The 12,330-nt window shown below is 42.6% G+C and overlaps 1 protein-coding gene across 1 annotated transcript in view; it reads right to left on the minus strand.

Annotated features, from left to right (window-relative positions):
- The window catches only part of man1a1 (mannosidase, alpha, class 1A, member 1), a 557,208-nt gene that overhangs the window by 22,958 nt on the left and 521,920 nt on the right, over positions 1 to 12,330 (minus strand). Inside the window, exons 8-10 of the mRNA XM_038799696.1 lie at positions 10,624 to 10,739; positions 7,551 to 7,770; positions 5,618 to 5,790 (exon numbers count right to left, since the gene is read on the minus strand). Coding sequence (XP_038655624.1) covers positions 5,618 to 5,790; positions 7,551 to 7,770; positions 10,624 to 10,739 — 509 coding nt within the window. The remainder of the gene's footprint in view (positions 1 to 5,617; positions 5,791 to 7,550; positions 7,771 to 10,623; positions 10,740 to 12,330) is intronic.

Consider the following 12,330-nt stretch of genomic DNA (forward strand, 5'->3'; position numbering starts at 1 on the left):
TAAGGTGAGTCCGTCAATTCTCAACATCCATACCTGGTACCATGATGTGTTGGGCAAGCTGGGTCTATGTGGACTGCGTTTGATGCAGTGTAGAGAGAGACAGGCTTCCAACACTTGATGAGATGCAACACAATTTTATTTAACAACTAACTATATTACATGCTTAACTGTGGGTTGACAATATGCTGACTTGACTGGAGACCTGAGGCTAGCCTGACCAGACTAACTGACTACCACATGGTGTTTGCACTGGCTATGCTCACGAGCTCTGACTGTCTCAGAGGCTGGATCCCGAGAGAGCGGGAAAACTGGTGCCCTCTGGCTTTATAGTGGTTGTGTCCTGTCTGGTGATTGGCTGCTGTGTTCTGTGTGCTCACTGGTCATCCTGTGTGTCAATCACTGCCTGTCTGCACTCCATCATATACCTGGATGTATATTATGACAGCTTCAATTAGGACTGTCGACTTCCTTGGGTGCAAAATGCCACTGATGCATGCATATGGTTTTGCAAGCACATTTTGCCACCTCTTGACATATACCAGAATTCTACTCCTTCAACAATCATGCTCAGCACATCATACAGCTCAATGAAATGAAAATCGCTTATTGTCACGAGTAGGCTTCAATGAAGTTACTGTGAAAAGCCCCTAGTCGCCACATTCCGGCGCCTGTCCGGGGAGGCTGGTATCCTGACAGCATGACAGCAGTCGTGTCGAGAGTTTGTCGTGTCAGCTGCTTTCAACTATCACGGCAAAACCAAAACGTTGTCACTGATCAACGTTGCCATATGATGGCAACTTTGCTACATAATCCATGGGCATGCAGATAAAATGAAAGCTATGCTGCCACATTAAATGTGATAGAACAGACTTTGAAAGAATACCTCTGCTGCCTGGACTGCTCTGGTGGAGAACCGCAATACTCAGCAGACAGGGTGTCAAGATTTGTGATTGTCTCTTGCATGCTGCACAACCTCATTGTAAATCCTTTATAAAGGGGCAGATCTCGTCACTGGTTGCATGTCATGCAGCTGAGGAGCAGGAGGAAGAGGAGGAGGAGTCAACCTCGATAGCACCTTTCCAGCTGAGCTGTCAGTGAACAACTCATTCGACTGATACCAAAGCAACACCTATTTCCCAAACAGTTCCACCTCCTCTCTGTCACTGGCCATCCCATTGGCCACAATGAAAAATAATAGGCACTACAAAATAAACATTCTCATTTCAATTTATAAATTAAACGATGCCATAACTTTCTCATAGTGTCTGCCTTTTGTGCGTTTTTTCCCATCTTAAATGTTTAAATCCAGGAACCATAAACGTGTGCACTTTGCTCCAATGCAGTGCTAACTCAGTGGTTGCAGTACGGTTGGTGGAAGGCTGCTGACTTGCAGCGGTGGAGAGTGAAAATGGCCTCGGAGAATGATCTTGAGCATTTCTGGCCTAGAAAGCCCGGCTGTGGATTGCACAATTTCAGCAGTGGCAGTAAGAGCTGGCTGCCAAATGCAGAGTGGCAGGTAGGGATGGGGGATTGAGAGATGGCAGCAGGTTCCCATTCCATGAGCCATTGCCACTCCCCTGGGGTGGTATGTCAGTGACCCTAGTCATTGGTGGGAGGACAAATGAATGTTGAGCCAGAATGTTCAAGCCCCTGGCAGCACTCTGGAGTTTGCAAGACAGAGAGTCGACCTTACAGTTTCAGCTCTGACCGCAGCTTTCAGATATTGACCACTGTTCATGCTGCAATGGAAACTGCAACATCAGATATTGCATCAGAGTTGGTCCCAAAGTGGTGTGAGCAGTGTCCATCACTTCCATGCTGGACAGGATGGGCTGAGGTTCTGCACAGAGCCCTGTGCCAAGTTGGTGCTGTCCTCCTCCATGGAATTGCTTGCAGGCCTTTTCGCATGTTTCTCAATTCAGTGAAAGTTTCATTGCACAAATTATTTACTCGATAGCCCCATCAAAGTGCTCATCTGAGATCGCTGTCGAAGAATTCTTTGTGATCTCACCCTCAGCTGAAGCAGGTACCTGTGCTATCCTTGCTCTAACTTCAGACCCCATGCTTGATTTGTCACAATGCACAAAACACATATATATATACTATCATCAAAATCAGTATTTTTCAAACTTCCCCGTGACCCACTTTTGACAACCTTTTGTCAAAATTCGGGACCCACTGCCGATCCACCTTTGCGACACATGCCATGTTCGCTTTGCCCTTATGATCCCACTTGAATCTGGTTCAAAGGAGGGGTGGGTAGTGCGCATGTCTGGCGCAGACTTCAACCTGTTTCTTTGTGCTGTGTTCACCTTTATGAAAACATAAAGTCTAACCTCGCACATCTAGATCGTCATGCAGGACTATAGCAACAAAACGCGTGTTTTACTCAGCACTGGATTACTCCTGGGAGATGTTAATCCCGGATGCTGACAGCCTTGTGGGCTTTTGCCACTTTTTAAATGTGGTATTACAGGTGAGCTGCAGCAGTGTAGTCTTTTAATTTGGAGTCAGCTCCAAGTTAGTAGCCGATTCTGAGGTCTCAACCTGAAAAAGAATTTTCCCACACCCCATTACTCTTTCAAATTCTGAAACTTCTCTTATTTGCCAGTAAAGCTCGGCACAACATTGAGGGCCAAAGGGCCTGTTCTGTGCTGTACTGTTCTATGCTCTATTTGTATATAACACACAGGGGCTTTGCCTCTTTATTTCCATTGTCACAACTGACAACACTATACCTCAAGAAATCATATTTTAACTTCTTTGTCTCGAATTAAGTTTCTTTTCTCAGGGCTGTTAACCTGATGTCCTAGAGCTCTAACATTACCTCTGTTTTGTCCTGCCCTAGACTCTACTGCGCAGCTTTCTCCTGCAGATTCTGTTGTGAGATCCTGTCCAATAGGTAAATTGCCTATTTGAGGCTCTGGCCACCTCTTACTTTTAAGCAAACCATTATCACTTGCCTTGCCTTGCCTGTTAGCAGCTGCAAAAGCGAAGTAACTCTGCTCCCTGCTTAGGCGCCAAAAGTAGAAATCTAGACAGTGCTTCACGTCAATTCTACATGCAGGGCACATGATCCATCAGCAGCAAGTCAGTCAGAAGAGTGTGTAGGATAAGGGTAAGTGGGATGCGAGGAGGAAGATTAATCATAGAATTTACAGTGCAGGAGGCCATTCAGCCCATCGAGTCTGCACCGGTCCTTAGAAAGAGCATCCCATTTAATGCCCATACCTCCATCTTATCCCCATAACCCAGTAAACCTACCTTACCTTTTGGACACTAAAGGGGCAATTTAACATGGCTAATCCACCTAACCTGCACGTCTTTGGACTGTGGGAGGAAGCCGGAGCATCCTAAGAAAACTTATGCAGACAAGGGGAGAAAGTGAAAACTCCACACAGGCAGTCACCCGAGGCTGGAATTGAACCGGGATCCCTGGAGCTGTGAGGCAGCAGAGCTAACCACTGTACAGCCCACGATGGTATCATTGCTGTCGACGTTTGAATCTTAGCCATCTCAACACTGTCCAGTACAATCTGCTCTGTGGGAGATTGGGAACACCTGTACCTTCCAGTTGGCTCCTGCTGCCACCATATGTGTGCTATCTTGTGTGATAATCATCTATTCATATTCATTTTTAGAGGTAGCTTTTAGTTTTGGGAAGATTGAAGTTGTAGGAGTAAGGTAATTAAAATGCTGGATCTCAATAAGGGGAGACCAAAGGGTTCCAAGTGTATTATGAGGTCAGAAGTAAGGGATTCTTTGGAGAGAGAGAGCACACTTTTGGAGAGGCAAGACATTCTTTTGGATATGGTCCCAGCATTTTTTTTGTGTGAGGGGGCTATGCATTCCAATGTTTTTAAGAAGAGATTAAATAAAATTTACTATTTTATCAATGAGAGTGGCTTTCTTTGAAATAGTGAACTAATCCATAGAAACTTCAGAAATATATATAATCTCAGTTTAGGCCCCGAGGTTGAGAGTGGTTAATAAAGCATAGAGTATCCTGGCTTCATTAATTGAGGCATAGAGTGACAAGAACAAGGAGGTTATGCTGAACGTGTACATGTTCGGCCTCAGCTGGGGTATTGCTGCACTTGAGATGTGACGGCATTGGAGAGAAAACAAAATCTCAAGAATGGTCCCAGGGATGAGGAACTTCAGTTATGAAGATAGACTGGAAAAGTTAAATTGTTTTCCTTGGAGAAGAGAAGGCTCAGAGGATATTTGATAGAGGTATTCAAATCATGGGGGGTCTAGAGAGCGCATAGGAAGGAACTGCTCCCATTCCTGAAAGGGTTAAGAATGAAAGGGCACAGATTTAAAGTAAGTGGCAGAAGAAGCAAAGAAAAGTGAGAGAAGAACAATATTTTTCACACAGCAAGTGGTTAAGTTCTGGAATGGAGTGTGTGGTGGAGGCAGGTTCAATTGAAGCATTCAAAAGGAAATTAAGACTTATCTGAAAAGGAGGAATGTGCAGGGTTATGTGGAGAAAGTGGAAGAATGGCACTTAATGAATTGCTTATTCGGAGGGTCGGTGCAGACAGGACGGGGCTGAATAGCCTCCTTCTACACTGTAACAATTTTGTGATTCTGTGACGGTGTTCCTGACCTGGGAGCGAACATTTCAGGCATAGCCGTCAAATTTCTTGTCAACAGTCACTGTGGGATCAGAACACTTGTCTTGTAAGAGAGGGAAGTACATCACTGAGTGTTGTACAATCAGTTTGGCAGATGTGACCGTCGTGGTTGAATAATAAACAGTGTGTGCAACCTGTGAGATGTAGATATGAGGCTTGCAACAGTGCAGGCCGAGTAATAGTACATGTGAAGCAAATGTTTATTATAAGTCATGATTGATAAATATTGTTCATAGATGAATGACGGGGGGAGGGGGAATTTAAGCAGTGGCTCAAGCTGCTGGATACAGTTGGTGGCAGGATATGATTTTTCAGGATGGATTCGCTGACTATTTGCATGGGGTTATTCAAAATCTTCTGATGGTGCATTCAGGCCTTCGGGACTTGACTACCAATATCTGCTTCAACTGTCTTTTGACCATCATTCTGGTAGGCCTCCTAGACCCTTGCAAATAAAGGGCATCTTCTCTTCTCCTTTCCAACTCCAAGACCTCCAGTGCATTTAAGTATTTTCTCTTGTCTGCTGTGCCAGTGCTCACTTCTCTCAGGTCAGATTCTCTCAGCACCTGCAGCAGCTCCAATACATTTCCCCTTTGGAGGTGCAGGGTAGTTTTAAGCAGCACAGGCTAGCCACTGATGTTGATGTGTCCAGGCAACGAGCAGCGCGGTTGGCACTGGCTGCATAGATTATTCAAACGAGCAGGCCATATAAAAGGTCAATTAATGCCTGCAATGGGGTGTACCGCAATCCGTGCACCTATTTTTTTTGGAGTGATCCAATTTAGCGAACATCAATTTCCCCCCCTCATGGTACGATGGCTAGATGCGACGGTCAAACAAAACATGAAAAGTAAATCCATATCTAACACTAGTTACTACTCAGTATCGTGAAAATATATATTTTACAAATAGGAAAGAGATGTGCATTCCTGTTAAATATATGCCATCCTACTAGAGTTAGGGAGAAATACACATACCTGAACAGCTTCCCAACCCCACTGCCTGTACTTGGGATCATGGGTTAGCCTCCACATGTACATGTGTGTCTCAATGACTTCAGGTCGCAGAATGTAATATTTTTCATTCTGTCTTGTTGCAATAGCTTCAACACCTCCATCAAATCTAAAGGCCTCAGGACCTAATTTTGTGGCTGGAAATTAAGCACAAGTAAAGAGAATTAAATATGCATATTTCAGTTGAGTCACAAAATTAATTTGCTCCGAAGATTTTACTAAAAATCTTGAAATTAGTTAACTTTCAAAATTGTCCTCAATCAATTCAGATGTCACACAAAAAATAGCTCAAGCATAAATATAAGAAAACACAAATTTCTGTAAATGGAAAAGGCTTGTTACATTACAAAGCTATTATGACCATTAAGTACTGAAATTTCGTGTCAAAAAAAGTGGGGGAAGAATGAGTCAAACAGAATTCTGAAATAATCTGTGGAAGGTTTGAGATGTTTTGCGTCTTTATTTTCATTTTTCAAATTGCTGATAAGATAGGAGTAAATGGCGGGGTGCCAAAGATAATGGCTTCTGTCTTCTTAAAGTTTGACTCAAAGACATTGCAGTTAATCCAGGGCTAAATGTTAGACAAGCAGGTTGACAACAGAGAGATAGTCAAGGGATTGGCAGTGGTTGTGGAGAGATAGTGATAACCTGTCTCTCTGAATTCACAGCAAAACATCAGTAATAAATTAGACCCATTGATTAGTGGCAATTAGCGTCAATAGCAGATTGTTTTACTGCATTCCATATTGCATACAGTGAAGGGGTTCCACATGCTTATTTACACTTCAGACTTGAGACAAATTAGTGGAACCATATTATTTCTTTGACATTAATTTCCTGTTTATGTTATTTCAAAGGAATTTTTCTAAAGGCAATCTTTCCTATGAGCCGAGGACCAAATTATCTCCTAATATTACGATTCTGTGAATCTAAGTTCTGCACTTACTTTGATATTTTTACATATCTGAGGTTTTTAACCTAAAGCACAGCAAAAAGGCATAAGACCTGCTATGCTCATTTGCTGGAGAATACCTATGACTAGATAGTGATTCAGGAAATAGGCAGAAGTAGAAGAATGGGAGTGCGCAGTGTACGACTACCAGCTTAAATGCCCCACAGTAGGAAGGATATAAAGTAACCAGGGCTCCTGCTCCTTATTAGTATGTAACAAACAAAAAGATTAGGCTGACTGGGTTGTTTCCATGTGTTACATATTTTGGTGATCCGCACTGGAAGTGTGCCTGTGTAGATAATATGTGACAGCAGAATCAGATACAACTGTGATGCTTTCTGCAGTTGAATTAGCTGCTGATATTCAATGTAAAAGATCATATGTGAATAATAGACAATTTGAAAAGTTGCTGATGGATAAATGAACATCTGTGAAACTATGCTCAGCAAAAATACAATCAACATCACAGGAATCAACATCACAGGTGATGTGTTGGGTATTCTGGATCCGTGGAGACTGCGTTTCCCTCAGCAGTAACACATACAGGCTACCAACACTTGAAATAGTACAACACTATTGTATTAAGCTAGAAACTGTTGAACATACTTTCACTGTGGGTTAACATGATGTTGGATTAAACTAAAGACCTATGCCTATCCTAACCAGTCTATGCACTCAGCACATGGTGAAGATCTGTGTTATAAGCTGTAAGCTCTGTCCTTCTGAGAGGCTGCATCCTGAATGAGCGGGGAAACTGATGCCCTCTGTCTTTATAGTGAGTGTGCACTAACTGGTGATTGGATGCGGTGTTGTGTGTGTTGATTGGTCTTGCTGTGTGTCAATCAGTGTGTGTGTGTGTCTGCACCATGATATACTGGTGTATATTATGACAACAGGGACAAGAGAAAACTGTTGAGAATAAAGTAATTGACAATTGAGCCATACCTGAACGGTCGTAAGACTCATGGCAAGTACGTGCAATCTCAGCAGCCAGTTCCATGTGATGGCCGCTTGTTTCCTCAGGCGCACCATCTGCTCCGAGTGCAAACATTCCTCCAGCGAAACATGTCAGATGTCCCATCTTGTGCTCAAGCAATCCACCTTTCCATTCAGCAATATATTTTAGGCCTCCGCTGGATTTTCTAATCAAATGGGTCTCAATTGCCTAAGTGAATCATGAAATGTTGCTTAAAATGTGTTCTTGGTCAAATCTCTGACTGCAATAAAAACATGATGTGGAGATACCAGCGTTGGACTGGGGTGAGCACAGTAAGAAGTCTTACAACACCAGGTTAAAGTCCAACATGTTTGTTTCAAACACTAGCTTTCGGAGCACTGCTCCTTCCTCAAGTGAATGGAATTTTATGAGGAAGGAGCAGTGCTCCAAAAGCTAGTGTTTGAAACGAATATGTTGGACTTTAACCTGGTGCTGTAAGACTTCTTACTGTGCAATAAAAACATTCACTCTGGTCATAAGAAAGCTTGTACTCTTTGCGCGGTCCCTTCCACTGTAGGACTTGCATCCATTGGACAGTTTTATCACAGTTATCAATAGTGTGGCTATTTCGATTTACTGTTAATTATTCTGTTATTGAAACACCAGATGCAGTGATGTTGAGATCACCAAACCAATGTTCCTCCAAAATCATTTTGCAAAACCCTCTAATTGGAGCTTGATTCAGGTAAGTACTATTCACCAGTCCCCTTTAATGCCAGGGTGGTTTCCAGGGCACTTTAACACTATTGCAATTACATCTTATCAACGGGTTCAAATTATTTTTTAATAGAAGAAATCAAACTCTAATGAGCTAAAGTATCTGGGGAGTTTTAAAAGAAAATATTAAAGTCATAAAATTCCATCCAGCAGTTGATTCAAACGGTGCAAACAAAAAAAACAGAATGCTCCAAATTTCTAAATCAATGTGCAGCACTGCTGTCTGCTTCTGAATAAGCAAAAAAATAGGTATGCTAGAAAGGCTATTTTGTTTTAATAAAGTTTTTGCATTTATACAGCACTTCAAACATCTCCAAAATGCCTTATAGCCAATGGAATACTTATGAAAAGTAGTGATTTGTGCAGGATTGATCCTGTAAACAGCAATGAGGTTAGCAATCATATAATCTGTTATAGTATTGTTGATTGACGGCTAAATGTTGGCCAGATCATTAGGCAAACGTCTTTGAATGTGATTTTATATGTCCAGCTGTGAAAACACATGCCTCACTTTAACATCACATCCGACAAATGGTACCTCCCACAGTTTGCAACTCTCTCAGTTCTATACAAAGTGTCAGTTTGGATTGTCCATTCAAATCAATGAAGTGGGACTTGAAACAACAACTTTCTAGCACAGAGGTGAGTGTGCTACCACTGAGCCAAAGCTAATTGCTTACAAATACAATTAAACAAACTCCTCCCCCACCCCCGGTTCTCGATGAGAGGGTCATAGCAATTTCATTACTTCATTCAAAATCGTTTCAGAATTCTAGAAAGCAGTCAGGCTATATTTACATTGATGCTATAGCTACAGAATGAAACTGGACCTGAAAAAAACCTCATGTTCAAGTGAGAGCAAGGAATGAAAACCTTGGGGCGGGATTCTCCAACCTCCCGCCGGGTCGGGGAATCGCCGGGGGGGGGGGGGGGGGGGGGGGGCAGCGTGAATCCCGCCCCCCGCTGGCTGCCGAATTGGCGCCGGAGATTTGGCGGGGACGGGAATCGCGCCACGCCGGTTGGCGAGCTCCCTCTGGCGATTCTCCGGCCCGTGATGGAGCGAAGTCCCGGCCATTCGATACAGGTCCTGCCGACGTAAATTGGAGTAGGTCCCTTACCGGTGGGACCTGGCAGCGCGGGCAGGCTCCGGGGTCCTGGGGGGCGCGGGGCGATCTGGCCCGGGGGGGGGGGGGGGGGGGGGGGTGCTCCCACGGTGGCCTGGCCCGCGCGATCGGGGCCCACCGATCCGCAGGAGTGGCTGTGCCGTGGGGGCACTCTATTCCTCCGCGCCGGCCGTGTAAGCCTCCGCGATGGCTGTCGCGAAGGTGAGCCCCCCCCCCCGCGCATGCGCGGGGATGACGTCAGCAGCCGCTGATGCTCCCATGCATGCGCAGACCCACGCCGGCGGGCGGAGTCACTTTGGCCCCTGGCTGGCGCGGCGCCAAAGGCCTTCCACGTTGGCCGGCGGGGCGCAAACCACTCCGGCCCCAGCCCAACCCCTGAAGGTGCGGAGGATTCCACACCCTTGGGGCGGCCTGACGCCGGAGTGGTTCCTGCCACTCCACTGCGCCGTTTCTGCCCGCCCCGTCGATTCCCAGAGAATCCCGCCCTTGATCTCGGAATTACGGTGGCAGAGATGCAATGTGACAATCACACAGGTCCTACTATGACACTGTATTTCATTAAATTATCTGGCAGTGGTGCTGCTTGTTTAATTATGCTCATCACATTGAGGTCCATATGATATCCTCTGGAACCAGATAATACAATGAATGGGAATAGAAATATTTATAAACTTGTTTATCCTAAAAGTTTAGAAAGTTTACAAAAAAAATTAACATATAATTTCCTTGCAGTATGTATAGATAATATTGCAAACTAGAATTAGCAATTTATCTTATTCTATGATACATAAAACTTTCATTGTTTAACTTAATATTCATTCTGATTATTATATAGCCATATACTTTATTGAGTGTCCATCTTTTGTGTCTTTAATATCCTGCACAATATAATTTGATGTGATGATAAACTAATATATTGAGACAGATTACTATATTATTCTGCAACAAACGAGCAAAAAAAAACATTCACCTGTTTTTTTCTAAAAAAATAGCAGTTCTGTGCAACTTTGTTTCCCCAAATCAAAGCTACAAAGCCATTATCTAATTAATTTGCAGTTTATAACCGTTCAAATAGAAGCACTAAATTTGTTCACACTTTCCACACAATATTTTTTAATGAAACCTTATGTACACTACTATCACCAAGAGACTGAATAAAAGATTAAAATGCCCTGTTTACCTGAACTGCATCATAATACATTTTCCGGGCTTCTTCATCAGTCTTGTCTGACATCAACCATGCCTTGAGCAAATATTCATAAAAGCTGTCTCCAAGCCCTCCAACAGATACGTGATCTGAAAGACCAGTTACATAAACCAGCAAGTTCCAAAAGGTATCTCAACATGTAGCAAACAATGAGGTTATAAAAATCATTCACTCGCATAAAGTACATTACTGATAGTTCATATATTAGCTAATGTTACAGACTCTATCAGAATATGTGACATAAATACAAGTACAGATGTAGAACCTTTGCGTTTTTTGTCCCCACATAAAGCAGGATTCTATAATATTTAATTAAGCATTTCCACAAAACTGAAACCCATTTTCCTCAGCACTTAAGAATGTGATTTTGTTAGCTCTAAAGAATAAAGATAGCTCGATCAATAAAGATGGAACAGTGAATTTGTTTCATACGATAAACAAAAAACAATCTGGAGAAACAAAAGCTGACCTGCCATATTAAAGTTGGCGCCCAAGCTGCAATTGCAGCTCTCCCCCTACAGCTAAACATGCCATGATAACTTCTAAAATATTACAGAACTTTTGCAATTCTTTCATGCAATGTTCCAGTGTACACACGCTGTTAAACATTACATTTGGGCATTTTCTAGCCAAAGGCTATGTAGAGTAGGAAGCGCTGCTGGAAAATGTTTGAGGTCCTTGTAAGCTTCAATCTCAACCAGCTTGCCAGGAAAGGTCTGTGGAGCATCAACATGGTTAATTTTCATGTTTCAAAGTGCCATCAGCAGGTCCTGCTTCTGCCAAATATGATGGAAGGCTCCAAAATGTTTTTTGGAAGTAACTTGGAGACTGCTTAATCTCTGCATTTAATAATAGGAATTCATATTGTAATGTGCCAGGATTTAGAGAACCCAAAGTGTATCATGGAGTTCACCTGACCCACAACTTTTAATAGATTGCGGTATCGGGAGCACACGGCCCACTCTACAGGTGTGGTACAGCAGAAATGGAAAAGTATTTTTTAAAGCAAAACAATGTTTATTCTATGAACTCAAGTTAACCTTTTTAAAACATAGTTTTAAAACATCTTAGCAACCATCAATTCAAATACAACCCCCAAAGAATACAACACTAAGTAATCCTTTAAGCTTTCCTTTTAACATCCATAAGATTGAAAACACCTTTTACCAGAAGCACATCAGGTTAAAGTCACTACTGTTATTAGTTTTAAATCACCAGGATCGATTTACAATGTTTAGATTACAGACAGAGATTCATACACCTTCTGGCTGCGATTGCAGCTATCCAGCTCTGAAAACAAAACTAAAACACACCTTGCAGCAAACAGTCTAAAACGAAAGTAAAAAGTTGACAGACAGCCCAGCTCCACCCACTCTGAATCAATGCAGCAATAAACACCCATTTCTTAAAAGGTATTCTAACTATAGATATTTATATACACGCCCATTTATAAACAGCCATTTCTTAAAGGTACTCTCACATGACACCTCCCCCCAAGAAAAAATAAATAAACCAGCAACTTCAAGATGTTTTCATTTTTCACCCTTTCACTATCCTTTAATAAATGCGCACAGTAAATATACTTTTTCATTTAAAAAAACAACACACAAACAGGTACAATAATATAGTCCATTTTTGTTCTTCTTCCTCCAACTGAAACCCGTTCGATTGACAGTCTCT

This window comes from Scyliorhinus canicula, chromosome 6 (genome assembly GCF_902713615.1).
Source record: "Scyliorhinus canicula chromosome 6, sScyCan1.1, whole genome shotgun sequence".
In the NCBI taxonomy this organism is placed as follows: domain Eukaryota; kingdom Metazoa; phylum Chordata; class Chondrichthyes; order Carcharhiniformes; family Scyliorhinidae; genus Scyliorhinus; species Scyliorhinus canicula.